The sequence below is a fragment of the Archocentrus centrarchus genome, chromosome 10 (assembly GCF_007364275.1).
Source record: "Archocentrus centrarchus isolate MPI-CPG fArcCen1 chromosome 10, fArcCen1, whole genome shotgun sequence".
Classification (NCBI taxonomy): Eukaryota; Metazoa; Chordata; class Actinopteri; order Cichliformes; family Cichlidae; genus Archocentrus; species Archocentrus centrarchus.
The window spans coordinates 17142922-17162036 of NC_044355.1; the positions used below are offsets into that span (position 1 = coordinate 17142922).

At 42.3% G+C, this 19115-nt stretch overlaps 2 protein-coding genes across 5 annotated transcripts in view; both read left to right on the forward strand.

Annotated features, from left to right (window-relative positions):
• The first annotated feature begins 1983 nt into the window (after positions 1 to 1983).
• Positions 1984 to 8431, forward strand: dele1 (DAP3 binding cell death enhancer 1). Of its 2 annotated transcripts, none has more exons than XM_030739392.1 (12): positions 1984 to 2164; positions 2705 to 2822; positions 3836 to 3938; positions 4373 to 4517; positions 4685 to 4891; positions 4998 to 5080; positions 5212 to 5305; positions 5413 to 5585; positions 5916 to 6074; positions 6948 to 7040; positions 7311 to 7464; positions 7593 to 8431. In XM_030739392.1, the coding sequence occupies exons 1-12, from the start codon at positions 2134 to 2136 to the stop codon at positions 7826 to 7828; spliced, it is 1596 nt and encodes a 531-aa protein (XP_030595252.1). In that variant the 5' UTR covers positions 1984 to 2133; the 3' UTR covers positions 7829 to 8431. The 2 variants fall into 2 exon arrangements, with proteins under 2 accessions (XP_030595252.1, XP_030595253.1); XM_030739393.1 differs by having other exon boundaries at positions 5443 to 5585.
• Positions 8432 to 8827: 396 nt separating this feature from the next.
• apbb2a (amyloid beta (A4) precursor protein-binding, family B, member 2a) overlaps positions 8828 to 19115 on the forward strand; it is a 34095-nt gene continuing 23807 nt past the window's right edge. For 2 of the 3 annotated variants that reach the window (XM_030739408.1, XM_030739407.1), the window contains exons 1-8: positions 8828 to 9024; positions 11665 to 12941; positions 13453 to 13655; positions 14073 to 14225; positions 14581 to 14666; positions 14826 to 14886; positions 16295 to 16441; positions 16966 to 17093. In XM_030739408.1, the coding sequence (XP_030595268.1) occupies positions 11696 to 12941; positions 13453 to 13655; positions 14073 to 14225; positions 14581 to 14666; positions 14826 to 14886; positions 16295 to 16441; positions 16966 to 17093 (2024 nt within the window). In that variant the 5' untranslated portion in view covers positions 8828 to 9024; positions 11665 to 11695. Of the gene's footprint in view, positions 9025 to 11664; positions 12942 to 13452; positions 13656 to 14072; positions 14226 to 14580; positions 14667 to 14825; positions 14887 to 16294; positions 16442 to 16965; positions 17094 to 19115 lie in introns of those variants that run through there. The other variant, XM_030739406.1, reaches the window with a different exon arrangement.

A 19115-nucleotide genomic window follows, 5' to 3' on the forward strand; every position in this document is an offset into this window, starting at 1 on the left:
CTCTGAAAATGGTCGGGTACAAGTACTGGACTAAAAATGAGTAAAAAAGCAGCCGATGTCCACAGAAAAACCACAGAAAGACCTTCTGAAAGCCTGCAGAACTACTGCTCAAATATTCTTTATCAGCTACTCTTAGGAGCCTGTTTCTGACAATGCTTTGAACCACTTAAAATTGTCAGGTTTCTTCTGGCTTTGCCTGACTATGACCTTCTTAGCTATAGTGAACCCAAGCTTTAGCCACTGAGCCTCCTTCTTCTCTTTCCTTTAGGCCATTCAGCAGTGATTGTTTTCTAACATGAAGCGTGAATCTGTAAAATAAATACAGTGGTGGCAGCGGTGGAACAAGAGAACACGCTGGCAGCCCAGTAGTCATAAACTGAATCGACAGCAGAAAATGATTAAAATGGACCATAAAAAGAGCAAATGAGATTCAGAATTAGTTTAGCACTTATTCAGTCTCCTTGCTTTAAATTTTGCAGATTTGAGAAGTGAAGTGCAGGGACTTTATTCTGAGTAAAAACAAACTGCTCAATTAGTCGGCTCTTGTGGGACTGTGCTTCCAGCTCACTCCGATGTTTTTCCATATTGCCTAGACAAATCTGGCCCCAGGCGAAGCAGCAAACATTATCTGGCAGTGCAGCGATCTTGCTAACATTACAAACTACTGCAGGCTAGACTTATGTGCCTGAGGTGGATCGTAAATGAAAGACATGATGACTCTGTCACCATGGCAGCTGGTCAGGGAGTGAGTTATTCCAAGTTTAATCTGTCTTTACAATTGCAGAGCTTTTTCTTCCCACCACCCCCCCCCCCGTTCAGTCCCATCTGACGGGAAGGGTGTGGGTTTCCAGTAAAGCGTAGGGATGTGCGTCACCGTTTGATCAACACGGTGGGCAGAGGAGGCCAAACGCTCCAGCAGAGTGATTGATGAGGATGAGCTCTGGATGGTTGGTTAGATCAGCCCCTCAATTCATCAATGATTCAGATCAGCAGCATCCTATTCTCCTTATTCATGAGACCACCTTACCAAGCTGGCACTCTGATCCTTGGAAATCCTAACTAGGTCTTACAAGTGTTGATGTGTGTGAGAGAAGTGCTGCAGTTAATCCTTAATCAGCTACCATCACTTATGCAGGGGCTCCATTTAAAAGTCCATTTTTGCTTCCCTTGTGAGGAGGATTGCTAAAAAATTTGTAAATTTTAGAATTATGTTTTAGCACTGCTGCAGTGTGATCCTACTTTTCTAGTATAATAATGCAAAGATAATAGTGGTGAAACTTAAGGGGGGGGTGATCAGCTAGTATACACATGTCACTCTCATGCCCTCTCTGGTCTATTAGTTAACGTCACAAGTGACAGGAGGATTTTGTAATTAAAGTTGTGTTAAATAATTAACTAATTTACTCACTGATTGCTGGATTCTACGAGAGCATTTCTTTGCCAGCCTCTTGGATGGAGTTAACACTGATGCTTTTCTTGTAGCAGATCCTAATTTCTGTTGCAGGCTTATTGATGCAAAGACCAGCAGCAGCTCTCACTCTCCATTCTGTGTGCAGAAAAATCACCTCAGATCTAAAGCTAAGCAAAGCCGAATAAATGCGTGTCTGTTCAGATCAGTGTTTGTGGTCTAAGCCTTCCACCTTTCATCACAAAGTCAAAATATTTTTCTCAGTATTTTATTTATACAGGGACGAAACATATTAACAATGAATGAACAAAGTATGTATCAGTGCACAATTCCTGCAAACACTGCGTGGGTGACTCAGTTCATGAAGAATACGATTTTTTTTTTTTTTTTTGTCGCCATTAAATGTCATGCTGAATTTAAATAAATTATGACTTTCCAAACTCGAGGTGCAACGTGAGGCTGTGATACCCTTGAGCACCGCAAGAGGGTGCTGTGAATTAACTGCATACGCGTCGGTTGCGTTAACCCCACCCTCCACTTCCGGGTCGTGTTTTTTTTTTTTTTTTTTTTTTTTTTTCTTTCTGACACAACTCGTGACAGGTTTTTGTTTCCCGGCGGCACAAAAAGAAACCGTCACCGACACGGAGCCGTACGGGCCCCAGATTAACGTAAACATGCCAGTGCGGAGACGACCCTTCAGTTAAAGGCGCTGTTAGAGACCAACCATGTGGCGGTTCCAAGGTTTTGTCGGAAGAGGTGAGAGCAATGTCGACACCTCCCATGTTTCCTTCTGTTTCTGCACACAGGTTAATTATTATCAATTTTTAAGAATTTACCAAGCGTTTATTATTAGAAAGCGCTACTTATTAAAGTTACCCATCTCTTGCGCTTAGCTGAAAGCAGAGGTTGGCTCCTGTTGCGGACCATTTCGATGTAACAACAAATTAATTTATTGTTTATGGCCGTGCTAGTGTCCAGAGTTAACATACACAACTGTACATGTCTTCGTTTGCTTTAATTTGACATTACTGGTTCAAAATCTTCAGAAATGTTTCAGAATAATTATTATGGTCAATCCTTTAGAAATGTATTGTTACTGTTAAAGTGCAGAGCTGGCCAGCTGCAGTGCAAATACTTATAAACTACTGAAGTAATTAGAATGCCAGCTTTAAATATTAGCCCGTTCTTCTCACTACTTCGTAAATTACAGAGTATGCGTTGTAGTTTTGAGGATACTCTGTAACTCGTCTTTCCCCTAAATGTGAATACTGAACATTCTGTCTAAATTCTGCTCAGTTCTGCATCGATATCATGGCAGCAACACCCTGCGACTGCCCCAAAACCACCATGTGGAGGACGAGGTCATCAACAGCTCCGCTGTCCTCTCCACCTCTCCATACCCTTCTGACAGCAGGTAAGGCTGCTCTCCGCACCACCTTTCTGCTTTGTTGTTTACTTTAGTTGTGCACCAGGACGATAGAAGATAAAAAAGTAAGGAGAAAGAAATGCACAAGGCAAGCTTTGAGCATCTCCCTTTGATGTCCAAACTTCATTGCCCTCAAAATGCAGGCGGTATCATCATGTAACGAAAAGATAACCTTTGAAATATGGTCTAACTTTAGAGACTGCCCTCATTTCTGTCCTCTCCTGTTTCTGTACCCCCACTTTGAACCTATTTTGTCCTTGCTGCCTCCCTTGCAGCTGGTTGCATCATCCAGCAGCATCTGCTCTGCGTGTGTGTGAACAAACAGTGCAAGTCAAGGGAACAGAAACAAAGCAGCCTTAAACAGACAATTAATGTGATGCCTTAATACAGTAGACTGGAAATACAGTCATGTGAAAAAGTTTTCACAGGGTTCTGTGCAGTCCTGTGAAAAAAAAAAAATTAGTACACCTTTACTGCTTCCATAGAAAACCAAATCAAATGCACTTGATTAATTGACAATCAGCAAGTGTGACCACCTGTATAAAAGCAGAATTTTTGTCAGTTTGTTGGTCTGGACCCTTCAGGTTTATGGTAAAACAATGTCACCCAGGAGTAGATGTCCCAGCAAATTCACCCCAAGAGCTACAAAAGAAAAAGAATCAAGGATTTGGAGTGACCCAGTCAAACTCCACTGATTGATTCAATTGATTGAAATACTGCGGCGGGATCTTAAGAATGCTGTGTGCCTGCAAACTTCAGTGAACTGCAGCAACATCTTAAAGTAGAGTGAGCCTAAATTCCTTCACAGTGATGTGAGAGCCTGATATTCATACAGAAAATTATTACTTCAAGTTATTGCTGCTAAAGGTGGTTCTTCAAGCTACTGAAAGGGTGTACTTAGTTTTTCACAGGCTTGCACAGAGTCCTATGAATTTCTTTTTTCACAGGACTGTAAAAGTAGATATAATACTTAGACTTTCTCTGTGCTTTGTTTCTTGTAGGTCTCGGGAAGAGGAAGATGGAGAGAGGAGGAGGAAGCGGAGGACCTTTCAGTCCCAGTATGCTGAGTTTCCACGTTACACAGCCCTGGATGCTGTGGGATGGGTAAGTCTTGTGGTGCATTTTAAGTATAAATGTGCATCCAAAAGATCGAACTTATTTATTAGCATTTCCAGCATCACCTTTCCTGTGTCATTAGTTGATCAGAAATTATCCTCATATTGTTACAAGAAAGTCAGGCAACATGTGACAGCCGTTATTTATTTAATAGATTCAGATGGCAATAAAAATAAAAGCCTCTAAAACAAGTGCTAAACATCAATTGCACAGCTCCACAGTTTGCTGCACACAACGGCTCTTTACCGCTGATATACACAATGTGTGCATAGCGTATAATCTCATTCCTCTAGCACGACTGAGCGATCTCACTTTGTAACCACTTTAAAAGATACAGCGAGGGCAGACATCAGTATACCAACAGGTCCAACCCAGCTATTCTCTACTCCTACGTGAGACGTTCTCGTGATGTTTGTCCACAGGGTGCAGCAGCAGTTCTGTTCATGCAGGTCTGCAGGAGGATCCACTCTCAGTTCTCCTCAAACACTGAGCCCAGTCCAACCACCGGAGCCCTGTCGGCCTCCTCCACTCTGCAGAAGTGTGGCTACCGCATCCTGCTAGAGATCTGTGAGTTCTTTGGCATTATTGTAGTTGTGCAGTAGATGTGCACGGGGCAAATGTCTTCCCTACATAGTTTAATACATTGGACATGTGATCATGTCCAGCAATAAACCAGTTTCACCTTTTATCTTGCATCATGACTCTGTTTTGTTGCTTCTGTTCTCTTAATGCAGTATCAAGACATGATGTCCTGCCCAGAGGAAGGAATGTGCTGTGTTTGCAGGGGGTGCTAGAGAGACAGAACCAAGATCAATCCCCAGCTCAAAGCAGTGACAGCAGCAGCAGCAGCAACAGTCCTCAGAGCAGCAGGAGGCATGACCATCATACTGCCATCTCTGACCCCCAGAGGGAACTCCTGATCCAAGATTTGCTTACACTTGGTTGGTTCTGTGTTAGTCATAGTTTAAAGATTGCTTAAAAGTACTTTTTTTTTTTTTTTATTTTATGGAGTAGAAAACCATAAAGTATTTCCTCCCTGATTTATAGAGGAAGAACTTCTGTCAGCTTCCTGTCCTCTTCAGGATGATGCCAGCCAAGACGATCCAGAGAACACCGATGCCAGTGATGAGGTGAAAGTCGTCATCAATTATTTAGTATGAACTTCAAAGAAAGAAAATGTTTTTTTTTTTTTGTTTTTTTTTTAAAGGACAGATTGACCTTTTCTTTATTATTTTATGTTTATCCTCCTTAATGTTTCTAGGAAATGCTGTCTGATGAAGAGAGGTTGGCCACAGCAGCGCAGAAACTCAGACATGTGGAACATGAAAGTGTTCCTGTTATCCTCAACGTAATTGGTACTTATTTATCAACCACACATTCATACTACTATTTGAGTCAAATCAAATGGCATTTGTAACCCCCCCCCCCCCCATGTTTTTTTTTTTTTCTTTTCTGTTCATAGCTCATATCTGTATCTTATTATATACAACAGGTCTAGAAAATGCAAAGAGGAAACACTACCAGGAAGCTTTCACCTGCTTTCTAGCTGCAGCTCAGCAGGGCTACAGCAAATCCCAGTTTAACGTGGGTGTGTGCTACGAGACAGGAAGAGGAGTGAGCAAGAACACGGAGAAGGTGAGACCCCAGCCACAGTCATGAAAAGACCTGCAGCACTGAGTGTAACACTGAATTCAGAAGGTTTTATTTAATTTACAAAGGTGTAAAAAAAAAAAAAAAAAGTTATAACTTTTTTGGAGAATATGATTGTGAGCTGTCATAATGTCATATGTACATGCTTCTGTAAGCTTTTTTTTGTTTGTTTTTTAAACATTTTTTAGCACATCACTTGTGTAGCGAACAATTTGTGTTGTTGTGAACCATATAAATGTGTAAAATTAGCTGCCTTCTTATTATATTTAATTTCTAGTTGCATTATTGTGATATCTCCTGTGATTTCTCTTCAAGGCTTTGTACTATTATAGGCAGGCAGCGGTGAGTGGCCACAGACAAGCTCAGTACCGCTATGCAAAGCTGCTCCTGACCAGCAGAGGGCACCAGAGTTCAGAGGAGCTGACCACAGCCATCGACTTACTGGAACAAGCTGCTGCAGCTGGGCTGACCAAGGTAGAAATCATGACCCATTTCTCTCAGAATACCATTGCAGCCGCTCTCTATCACATTAGTCTGATCTTGATGTGAAATAATGGGCTTTATTTAATCTGAGGCATTTAAAAACCAACTTGAAAAGGATTTTCTCACAGAAGAATTCAGCATGCTGTGTTTGGAAAAGGAAAGTTGTGCACGATAAAGTAAACAGGCTAAATTCAGTGTAGCTGTGTTGTTTTTAGGGCATTTTCATGCTGTATTGTACACCTCAGTAGAACAGAGTAATTTATTGTAGATGTTTCAGTAAAAATATTCATCTTTCTAGGTCACTGGAGTAAATGCATGAAAATGTAACATCTTTGTTTAAAATTAGATGTTTCACTTTGTTTAATTAAAGATGATTGATGAATAGTATTTACTCAAAACACTAGCCATATTACTAGGCTTTGTGTTTTGATATTATTCTTTTTTTGCTTTTTCAGCTGTAGGTGTTATTTCACAATCTAAAGTTAAATTTAGGAAGAGGAAAAGGCATTTTTCAGATTTTTCTTTCCCTCTGGAATAAAACGGGTCCTTAAACATCTCTGAGAAAAGAAGGCATGTGTTTGTAGACTGATATTAATATGATGATTTTGCTTAGCTTTTTTTTTTTTTACTTATATCCCAAGTCTGTATTAGAAGCCTAAAGCCTGATTTATTTTTTTCCCTTTGGTTTTGTTTTTGCCTTTTAAAATTAAATGTGCTGAAAACAAAGTGTTTCTTTCCCTCCATCTTTAAGCATCTCTTTTATTGTTATTTAAGCACACTTCCTGCTATCAGTGTATAGCAGTTTTTCGCTGATGTTGGCTTTCCTTTGTGGAATTCAATCAACTTTCCATTTCCTCTCTTTAGGCTCAGCTCTGCCTGGCCTCTGTGTACGCCCAGGATTCTGTGAAATATGGTTGTAAGTCCATCCAGTACCTGGAGATGGCAGCAGAGAGTGGCGTGAGTGCTTCTTTTAGATGTTTCTAGACTTTCATCATCTCACAGATCACCTCCCTTCTCAGTCCATCATGCTGGAGATTGTTGGGATATCCCACAGGCAATCTCCTGCTTTTTGTTAATTAAAACAGCTGTAATTAAAAATGTTTTCCTGCTGTTTGTTAAAGATTATAATCAGTGACTTTGTCACAATTCACTTTAGAGTTAGTCCTGCTGACTGTACATTTGAAGTTTGGCCTGGAACTTGAATTGTATGTTTCTTTTTGTTCTCAGGATGACACTGCCCTGCTTTTCTTGGGTAACTGTTATGAGAGAGGCTTTGTTGTGCAACACAACTTGAGGACAGCTATCCAGTTCTACAAACAAGCCGCTAAAGCAGGCAACAAGCAAGCTAAGAGATTGCTAAGGCCTCCTAATGAAACCTATAGTAAGGATACAGAAAGATGTGCATTTTTATTAGTCACGGCATTCTTTAAACTATATGTAATACAGTTTAAAGGAGTCAAGCAGCAGTGGTAATATTTTTTTTTTTCCCTATTTGGTCTCCCTCTGTAGCAAAAGAATCAGTGTTGCGGTCCATCCATTCAGCTCCATGTTTCTCAAAGACAGTTTCCTCTCTGCCAAGCTGTGTCCCTCCCTGCTCCAGTCAGCCCACCGTTCTCCCTCCCCTGCCTCACTCCTGGAGCACCGGGAACCTCTGCTGGCTCCCATCATTGTCCTCCGCACCTCTCCATCTCCATTCGCCGAGTGATGAGAGAAGAACCTGCCAGTGGACTGTGGGAGTAGGATAAATACTGAGACCCAGTGTGATACAGTCTGAGGAATGTATTTCAAAGTGTGAATGAGTATTCAACACTGGGGAGAGGTCGAAGTGTGTTAGGTGTGTGAGGTATGAATTAGAGTGAAATGCTTTTATACAAAACAAATGTTTTTATTTCTCAAAAATGTGAGTTATTTTTTTATGTCTGGAAAAGCTGTGGAGAAAAAGTTCTTAAATTATGCGTAGAATGAGAGAAGAAGCTTTCTGTCATTTGTTTCTGTACACTACAGTTTGTGTTCTTCCCTCTGATAAACGTTATTCAGTATGTGCCTTTTGGGTGGACCTCTTTACTAATGAGGAATTTATCCCATGCAGAGAGGTATGGTGTATTTTGTCTCCTGCAGACAATAATGCTAGTTCTGAAACTGAGAGTGCTTTACATTAATGTTATCTTTTAACCTTAAAGAACGTGATATAATTGTGTTTTTAGGGTAAATGGTTCAGTGTTGCTTGTAGTTATTAAAGAATGACTGCATGCTTGTGACAAGCCAACCTGTTAACCTGCGTGCCAAAGGGAATAATGATGCACTGTGAGGACGATGTCCTGTTGTGAAACGCACACGTTAAAATAAAAGGAAAAAATCCTAAAAGCTGTGTTGAGGCCGTCTGCTTTCTTTTATCATTATTTTAATACTCAACGTAAAAATGGTTTCATGTTGCTCGTAGTTGCAGTTCTTCTGTATTCAACAGTGCAAAGCAATATTTATCAGATGTGAGACGGGGGGGGGGGGGGGGGTGCAGCACCTTAAACCATTCACGTTTCTTCAGACTTCTGCATGACGTAAGAGTCCGATGATGTGTGATTCCATTACCTGAGTCGCAAAATAACACCGGTATATTGATTGCGATTGCGTCTCCTCCGTGCACCGGAGCGTCCTGCGTTCGCGGCTCTGATTGGTCGGTTGGGTGAAGGGCTCCACAACGCAGCGCCACTCCGGGATCCTCTGGCGCAGAGAGAAAGCGCAGCTTGGCCGCCTGCGAGCACGGAGCCGGGCTGGGAGGGCTTATGATGTGATGTGATCTGATAATACGGGCGGCTGGCTGCAGTTACAGGAGGACTTGGCAATTATAAAGCGGCCGCTGACACCGGCCCAGCTCACTACTCCGTGTGTGTGTGTGTCGTCGGGGGAAAGGGAAGCGCAGAAGCCCCGGAGGCTGACCGAAGCGGTGAGTGGATGTAAATATGCTCTCGATGGGATGCGCTCCCCTCCCAGTGCGGCGGCGGCGGCGGTGGTGATGAGGCTGGAGAGAGAGAGAGAGAGGGGAGGGGGACTGGATGCTAAAGATTCACTGCGTCTGTTCACATATTGACAGATCATCTTCCGCAATCATGGTATTTCCAGTGATGCATCCGCGGTGTTTCGGTAGATTTAAAGATGGGACTGTTTTCGATTTGTCAGTGAGGGAGTTTATTAAGGAGGCAGCAAGAAGCGGGGGGCTAGAATACTCCACCCATGACATCATCGACTTTTTCAAGTTCATTTCCCCTCCTGCTTGAGCTTTCATCTGTTGCACTTGTTTCTGCGCTGTGGAAAGGGAGCCTATCATAACAAGTTGGTTTCCTCTGTCCAACATATTTTCAATATTTAGAAGTTAATTGATGGTTAATTTCTAAAGCTATAAAACACAAGAAACTGATTATTTTTTGTTTTATTTTATTTTATTTTGGCTGACCTTTGGGTGAAAACACTTTTATGTAATCCCCGTTTAGACAACAAATTATCAGCGCAGGACCCAGTTTTAACTCTTATCTCTAAAGCTAGTGTGGGAGCATTGTTTTTTTTCTGTCAGTGCTTTTATTTTTAAAAAATTAGTATTTGTTTGTGTCACTCAGATAAATCTGCTTATTTTCTCCCTAACTTAGTGTCACATTCAAATTTGCATAAACACAAGAGACAATGCAGCACCCGGCAAACAGCAACAGCATAAAAAAATAAATAAAAAATAGACTGAGACCCAATTGTTTAATAAGGATACACACTGCTGACCAGCTGCTAACATCTTGTGCATCCTATGAATGTCCTCTGCTGTTTCACAGCACAACAGATTTATTGAAGACAACAGTTTAACCACCTCTGTGTGTTGACTGTGCCCCGCTGTCCTGCAAACTGCTGTGTCATTCCTGCTTTATCCACCTTATAACCATCCTTTCTCCTCCACACTCCCTTCACATATTCTCTTTGCCCCACTTTATTTAAGTGACAGAGACCTGGCTGCGTTGTTGTGGAGGAAAAAGGCCCCCATCTCTGTTTAAGATGATCCAGTTTTTCTGGATGAAAGGGGCAATGGGTTTGAGGGTTGTGTCGAGTTTTTCAGTATTTTTGTTGCGATTTAAAGATTCAGTAGCTTGTGGCATATTTTGTTGCCATCTGGTAAAATCTTTGTATCTCTCAAATCTCACATTTTCTGCGTTTTAGTCATACACCAGTACATTTGTAGGTTCATCTGTAGGTTCACATAGAGATGGCAGGATTTAGAAAATACCTTGGATTTGACTTGGATGGATGGGCATGAGAGTAGAGGGAAGCGTTGCTTGAGACAGGGCAGGTGAATGCAGGTAGCTTGAACCTGTTGACACTGTGTGTTTGTGTCTGAGTCACAGGTGTGGGCTCAGTTACAGGGGTGACAACAACCACCCAGAGGGAGGAGAGCAGACAGGGGCTCCCGCATGAACAAAGTGCACTGTCCTGGGATTCTGCTCGCTTTAACTTACCACCTCTGTTTTTTCCCAAGACCTTGTCACACGTTGAAATCTGCTGTGTCTGACTTTTCCATGTTTGTCAGAAAAGTACTAGTGATGACACCAGCATTGTTTGAAATGTGTGTTGTTGTGAGTGGGTGAAAGGATGTTTATACATTAAGACTGCATGTCTGAGCATGTTTTTTCACCTCTATAGGTTGTTTTCCAGGTTTCCACTGGGCTGTAGCCTAATTACATTACATAAAAAATCATGTATGTGTCACTTCTTAAGATCAGAATGATTTTCTGCCACTGTCTTTGTTTCTATCCGCCTGTCTGCATTCTGCATCACAAAGCTGATCCACCCAGAGATAAAAGAGACATGGCTAGCTAGTTAGCAGGAGTTAGCTGGCACTTCTCCTCCCCACAGACAGACTTTGAATGTCAGTCCTGGTTGAATTCAAATGGATTCCAGCTACATGACTTTGATGCAGTGTTTTTTGACACTTCGGCAGTGACACCTTATGTGTAAAAGGGATGCGAGGCTGGAAGAGGATCTGCACCATCGTGCATTGATCAAAGCCTCTGAGACTGGTCAAGCTGCAGCCAGAGAGATGTTTTCAGTTTAAAGATGGGAGATATGCCGATGAGTGGCGCAGTTCTAAATATGTCAGTCTGGTAATGCTACAGATATAAAAACAGATATAAAAGAGGTGTATCATAAATACGAGTTTATGACGTGTTATGTTAAAAACTTAATATCAGTTACTATATTACTTGACCTATTAAACTCTCAACTTAGACTACACAGCTCATTTGGCAAGACAAAAACCTCACCAGAGAGCAACAATGTAAGCATTTAGTTTTTAGAAGTAGTTCAGTGGTTTACACATTTACCTAACAAGTAAAAGAGCCCAGGTTTGATTCCGGGAGGAGACGCAGGTCCCTTTAGGGTTGCGGCAGGAAGAGCATCCGGTGTAAAAACCTGCTGTGTTAAATGAGGGAGGCGCTGAAGGTAGCCTTTCTTCATGTTTAATCAGTACTGGTAAACATAATTTGATATAAAGCTGCAGGTCAGTTTATGCAGTGTAACATAACCTCTAACAGTGCATCTCATCTCCCATCAGCTCCATCTCTGCAGTGATTTTCCAGTCAGCCATGATGTCCATAAAAACTCCTCCCCTCTCCCGCTCTGGCTCCTCGCCCTCCACTGTGGGACTGGCGAATCGCAGCGGGTCCTCCACCACCCCTCCGACCTCTCTCAGCCTTCGCTCCTCGTACAACCAGCTGCTTGGGCGAGATGTCATCAAGGAGTCCTTGGAAACTGGAAGTTCGGCCACCTTGCCGAAGAGCCGTCAGAGGCACACGATGACCAGTGTGCGCAGCGCTTTGGGGATAAGTGACAACTTGGTTCTGTCATCTAAAAACCAAACTGTACCCAGAGGAAGGGGCCTCCCCACCAAGTCCTCCTCCAGCTCTGCCCTGTACTCCTCTTCTTCCTCTTCCTCACTGTTTAATACGACTAACCCCAAACTGGCAAAGAATGGGGCCAACATGCAGAGACGAGCTGAGAGCCAGCAGCTGGAGCTCAGCAGGGCCAATACAGAGGGCAAAATTCACAACGATCTCATCAATAATCCCACTTCGGACTGGCTAGAATTTGAGAAAGATAACTCACAGCTGCCACCCTTTCGAAGAAGGACCAAGAGCTTCTTGGAGTACCATGGGAAGGGCTGGGATTTGGACCTTAACTGGGGAAACAAAGAGGACAAGGAGGAAAAGAAACAGCAGCTCTCCCCAGAGAAGGAACAGGTCAGCCCTGTCAAAGAGAGGGACAGTCAGAAGGAGGAGAAGCCCAGCAGCAATCAGACCTGCCAGGAAGAGAAAGAGGAGGTGGAGCCCGTGGTGGAGGAGGACGAAGAAGATGATGAGCCCACACCAACACCAAGACAACCGTTGCTACCAGTGGTAGTTGAGGCCCCTCTTTCCTCCACCTCTTCTTCTTCTAGTAACAGCCCAGAGTGGGTTCCAGACAACCACAACCATGTGCAGAAACAAGCTCCAGCCCAGGTCAAAGAGGAGCTCTGTGCCCAGGTTCAGACTTGCCCACGTAGTCCTGCAAAGCCTCCGCGAAGCACCCAGCCCAGGGTGATCAAGGTGGAACTGCACCCCAACAACGAGAATCAGTTTTTGCAGCAGTACCCACCCTCTTCCCCTAAACAGGCCAGAGCTGCAGAGAAGAATCGGGTGTCCCCTCCTCAGTTGGCTCCTGAACCTGAAACCGGCCTCCCAAAAGTGGGCTTAAGAATGGATATGACTCCTGACACTCCATCAGAAGATGAAGACTCCAGCTGGACCACCCTGTCTCAGGAGACGCCCTCTCCACAGACTCCACAGGAGACAGGTTCGATATATGTGTGTGTTTGTCTTTTTATCTGATCTCTTGCTTGAAAAATTTGCATATCTGTGTCAGCCTTTAATCATACCTCAGTTGCACCCTCCTTTCATTCCTCCCCACTCTCCAGCTCTCTACCTCCTATAGACTGTCTGGAAATTTACCAAAAGCATCTTGTTAAGCAAGCAAGTCACTGACTCCAGTGAAATGCTGCTGTAACCTTTAATGCCCTGAAAGGCCCTGTGGTGCAGAGAGTGATTAGGATGGACAGAATGGTACAGTAGGATGGCGCAGAGAGCATTTTGTAAAAATGGGCTGGTTGTAGTAAAACATAATTGTCACGGATGTAAAACAAAGCAATTGGTAGGGACAGGCTGACCAGATTTACCCTGGCCACACCAGTTTGTTTGTTATATGTGGGGTCTTCTTTTTTGCAGAGCCCGTCTGTGTGCAAGATTATATGTATGGGTATGATGCGCTCATATTCAGAATGTGTTTATTTGTCACTGTCATCCTGCAGCAGATGTATGGGTTGAAGGGGAGCTGCCCCCAGGCTGGCGGGAGATCTCAGACTCATCAGAGGTCTATTTTTGGCACGTGCCCACCGGCACTACGCAGTACGACCGACCCGTTGCTTCGAGCAACCAACACACCGCTTCTAGCAATGACACTAGCAATGACCCACAACAGGTCACACAGGACTCCCTCAAGCCACCCAATGAGGTGAGAGGACCCACAGACCTAACACACCTCAGGCTTAAAAGCATATTCATACTTAAGTTTAAAAGTACATGAAGCTGTTATATGCATAAAGTGTTGAAAATGTTTTGTGTTTGCATTCTCACTCACCAAAGAGGATTTAATGCTGCTGAATGTTAGTGGCAGTTATTCTTTAAGTTTAAAGATTAGCAAACAGATGTAGATACAGATTCTTAAATATAGCGCATAAATATAGGTACTTTAAAAAAAAAACATTTCCTGAACAGTAAGATGTGGGTGAAAGGTCTGAAAACGTTTCAGTTTAACATTTACAAAGTTATTTAAAAAAAATTGTTACTTTATGTATTATCTATTTGCCCATCTCAGTGTCCCCGGATCTCTCAAAGTCTCTTTATCATCACCCATCTGTCTCTCCCACAGCGCCCCAGCAGCCTGATATCTGACAGCTCCGTGGAGCCAGTCCCCTCACCCTCTGGCTCCTCCCCCTCCCCGTCCTCCACCTCCTCTGCCCCCTTCAATGACATCACCGCTTCTGGACAAAATCCCAACACCACCACCACCTGCACAGCCAACGTAAGTCCCAGTTATTGTGTTCATTTGTTGAAATTGCCTCTCTTTTGATTTGAAGAGAAGTTACCAAGGTGTGATTCAACCTTAAGCTTTATGTTTTCTCTCAGTGCAGTAAATAGAGACATTGGTGATGTTCAGTAGCTACAAAACATGTTTGGCTTTTTGTCTAAATCTCTTATCAGTCTTATTAAGAGCTGGTTTATTACACCCAGAGCTCTTTTAAGGCAGCATTTTTTTTTTCTTTTTTTCACTCTAATCAAAATTTTACTGCTGCATTTATTAACTAAAAATGGGTAGTTATCTCAATCCAGTGATTATACCCTTCAGTTCTGAATATCTGTCTTTTTTTTTGCTCCAGGATCTGAAGGACTATCCGGTCTATCCTGATCCCAGTCTTAAGGCATTTGAAGGCGCAACCCTCCGCTATGCTTCACTTAAACTCAAGTAATAGTCACAGATATGCTTACACAAGAAATTCAGATAATCCTTAGTGCTGCAGAGTTTCCTTTTGTATAGCAAGGACTCAATCATGATATTTTGCATGTTTTAGAATGTAAAATGTGACTTTATTGTGACTTTTTAATGTCTGATGTTTCTCTGCAGCCCTCCAGCCCAGCTAGAGACAGTGGACCTCAACAGCACATTCTCTGACCCAGAGGCAATGGTAAGTTCAAAATAACAACCACATAATAACACATGCTTAAAATCATTCATTAACACCTTGTACCACATATAAACTCTATGGTAACATTTATGACATTTAAAATATTAACCTTTAAAAAAAATATATGTTTTTCTTAATGAAAGGAAGGTGCTTTTCTTGCAGTGATGTAACGCACCTGCTCCCTGCTCTCTCTGTTTGCTGCAGTGCCACACAGTGGTCACTTTGTGAACTGAGCTATGCTGGATGCATTTACAGCAAAAGTAGTTTTAACTGCCCCCCTGTGGAAGAATCTTATATACACACGCTTAACCATAGAGCCACTGTGATCACTGAATGTAAGAGCAGGCAGGTTTATAGTCTAATAGAAGGGGACACTACTTAACATATCAAGATTTGGATAAAGAACAACAGAGGGAGTAGTCTTTTGGAGGGAAGTCATTCACCAAGATGGAGCAAAATTGGGCATATTAGAGCAAAACTATGTTATGTGCACGCTGTTGTGTTGTAAGGATTTTTCCACCTTGACTTCATTTAGATATCTCAGAGGAAATGAGAAGTACAGGGATGAACTTAGAAAGTGTGAAAGTTTAATGAGGAAGAAACCAGAAGAGAATATTATGGCCAGTGGAAAACAGAGAGAGACTGTGTGGGTGTGACAGCTTAAGAAATGTCTCCTCTCCTCAGCAAAAAAACAAAACAAAAAAAACTCCTTGATATGTTAGTGAGAGAGGAAGAGAAGAGAGGATGGTGATAGCTGCTGACCTGAGGCAGTCCACACAAAGTTGTACACACACACCCACACCCACACACACCCACACACACAGTCTTTCATAGTTCATGTGGTGCCTTTCATAAACACCCCTCAGTTATTGCTCTGATGGCTCATTTGTGGGGAGATGTTACTGCGCACTATACTGTTCCTCTGTGAGCATTAAGAAGTTGAATTAAAACAAAGTTTTCTGTGTGTGGCTCGTGTTCATGTGATGTTTGGATTTTGGTTAATATTAAAATCAGAATTTGATTTTTTTTTTTTTGTATTTTGTGTACCTTTGTATTTTTTTCTCATTTGTAATAAGATTATATTCACCATGTTAGTATAATAGCATTCAACAACAAGAAACATGAGCAGTCATGCAGGTTTTAAATAAACTGCTGAACTGGTTAAATCTATTTTTAAATTATCACCAAATATATCCAGTAAACTCAATCATGATAGTCTGTGGAGTAACTAATAGACTCTTAGAACTTAGCAGTTTTTCATGTAAGTGGACTTAATGTCAAAAAATAGTAAAACAAGACCTGATTTGAAATAAAGGAAAAAAAAATACAGACTAGTTGCTTAAGGATAAAGATTAGGAAAGGGTGAATATATAAAAATACAGGTAAACAATGTGTGTGTCTCTTCCAGTCATTTCCAGTGCGATCTCTGGGCTGGGTGGAGATGGCAGAGCAGGATTTGTGTGAAGGGAGGAGCAGTGTGGCCGTCCACCACTGTATCAGACAGCTGTCCTACTGCAGGAGAGACATACGAGACTCAGCCGGCGTCTGGGGAGAGGTCAGTCCAACAGAGACCGGCACAGCATACAGCTTGCCACTGTTTGCGTATTTGTGAGTCAGTATTACTGTGTGGCAGTGGACCACTGGAATTACTGCTAGCCATAGTTTACAGCCAGGTCTGTTCAAACTTGACCTCTGACCTTCTGAATTATGTTAATCCCCTTAGTGATCTGATTGCTGACCATCAAATTGTAATAGTTCATCCCTGAGTCCAACTGAAAATGCCCCCACCCACAGCTGTCAGGGGGACACAAAGGCATTTAAATGTAGGAGGAAGGTTTATGAGGGCTCAGCCTCCAGCGTAGCATATGTGAAGTCAGTAGACTTTTGCTCCTGGCTGGATTTCAGGAGATTTAAAATGACAATAATGAGTAAAACCTTTTTTTTCCTATAGTTTTTAAGAGTCCTGACAAATTGAAAAAAAGCAATCATGTCACAACAAGTTATATAAAATGCATTGCCTAAACCTCTGTCCAACGTGTGAACAACAGCACTGATGTATCCTTGTTTGCGGTCTTCCAGGGAAAAGGGATGCTTTTAGTGCTTCAGGATCGCATGTTAACTCTTGTTGACCCCGATGATCGCAGTTTGCTCCACTCTCAGCCAATCAGCAGCATCCGTGTGTGGGGCGTTGGCAGAGACCATGACAGGTAGGGAGGACATTATCGATATCTTTACTGAAACCGCTTTGTTGCTGTTCTGTCTGCTTTTAGCATTTTTTTTTTAAATGAATGACATTCTTAATGAAACAAATAACCCACACAAACATGTTGATCATATACACATTCTATAAATGTGCAAAGACACTACTTATACAGGAACATGCATGTGTGCGACGCTCTCGCTGCGGGATCAGGAGTTTTAACTAATCATCAGAGAGCAGCATCAGCCTCGTTATTAACTGTTAAAACTCCACAGTTCTTCTTAGTGTTTCACTTCCACGCTAAGGACCTATGGGGCCTTTAGTCATTTGTCAATATCTCATGATCTTGGTCTTCACCGCCCACTGTTGATCTGTCAGTGTGCTGAGGTGACATAGCTGCTAAGCCCTCATTGAAATGGGGAGAAACCACTCCTATAAGCCGCGTATACTCATGGAAATGTTAGTGCTGATGCATGACATGCATGGAGTTAATATGTATAAAATATGTATGCATCTCTTTAAGCTTAGCACACACAGAACAGAAGTGTTATGAACACTAAATGCTAAAAATCTATGCACTTAGAGACTTTTTTGAAGATTTACTTTGAACATGTGCCTCACAGTGACTGTTCAAATGAGAAGAGGGGTTGGAGGTTTCAGTCCAAGAAGCAGTCCGGTGCTGTGTAATCAGCTGTTAAAGAATCGGGTGAAAATGGAGTTTAAAATAGAATCTGTGTAAAAGGCTCAGTCTCACTCAGCCACGCTTGTTACCTTTTTTCCCCCCTCTCTCTCTCTCTCTCTCTTTTCCTGTCTCGGTGTCTTCCCGTCTATCTTAGTTCTGTCTTCCTCTTTTAAGTGCTGCTATAGTCTCTCTCTCAGAGCAGCCCTCTTATCCTCCCACTCTTCTTCATCCCTCCTGTCTTTCTCCTTTTTGACTTCCCTCAACAACAACACTACAGCAACATTAGCTGTATGTGCGCGAGTGAGATAAAGAGAGTGAAATAAAGAAAGAAAGTCCCTCCACCCTCTTCCATCTCAGAGGATTGAGAAACTTTCAGTGGCTGCGTCTCTCAGTGGTAATGGATAAAGCGTGTAGTGGAAAGAAGAGGGGAGGGTCAGCCCAGGATAGCTCTCCCTCTTATCCTTTATTCCCTCACTGCATCTCTTTCTCCCGCTTATAACATTACAGCTCCCCACCACCACCACCTCACCCAACAGCTCTTCAAAATGTGCAGCGTGCATTCCTCTGTGCGGTTTCAGGCTTGTGACTTTGGTTGTGCTGTAATCTGAATGAATAAGTCTGAATCATTCTGTCTCTCATACATCCCAAAAAACAAGAAGCATAACATTTGAATGAACTCTATTAGACACATATTCACACATAAGTAGCAAATAAAATAATATTTTTTAATACTTTTGATATCCATTTAAGAAGTAAAGTGATTAATATGTGGTCCAGGGGAGCACATGAATCCTCTACAATTTTTGCAGCTACTTTCATGGTGATAAGTTGTTTTTTGCCTGTGTGACTGGACTGGATAGTTTGGCCTTGTTTTGACTGTCAGGGATTTAAACTAGGACACAGTGTTAAAGGTGAGAAAAGACATGGTGACTCAGAAGATTTTTGATGCTCTGGAACCACATGGAGGTTTTCCATGTATGCAGCAAATTGTTTTACAGCAACCCCCATCACACTTTGTGCTTGTGAGATTGTATCTGAGACAAATTTATTTTGCCAGAGGGTGAACTTTCTTTATTATTATTCCTGCCACTAGAGTGCACTGTAATCAAAGCCTGTTCATGGAGACGAGCCATTAGTATGCAACTGAACCCTCAAAAGTATGTGGGCACCCCTGCACAAGTGTATCTGTGGTCTGCGATGATCATTTTTTTCTCCCTACTTCTTGTCATCGGCTTAATTTTGAGCTGCGCAGTTAATGAAAAAGCAGTAAATGAAAAGACTTAGTTGTTTGTTTTATGATTATGATTTGCATTTATTCTTGTATGAGTGTGCTTTTTCTGTGATAAT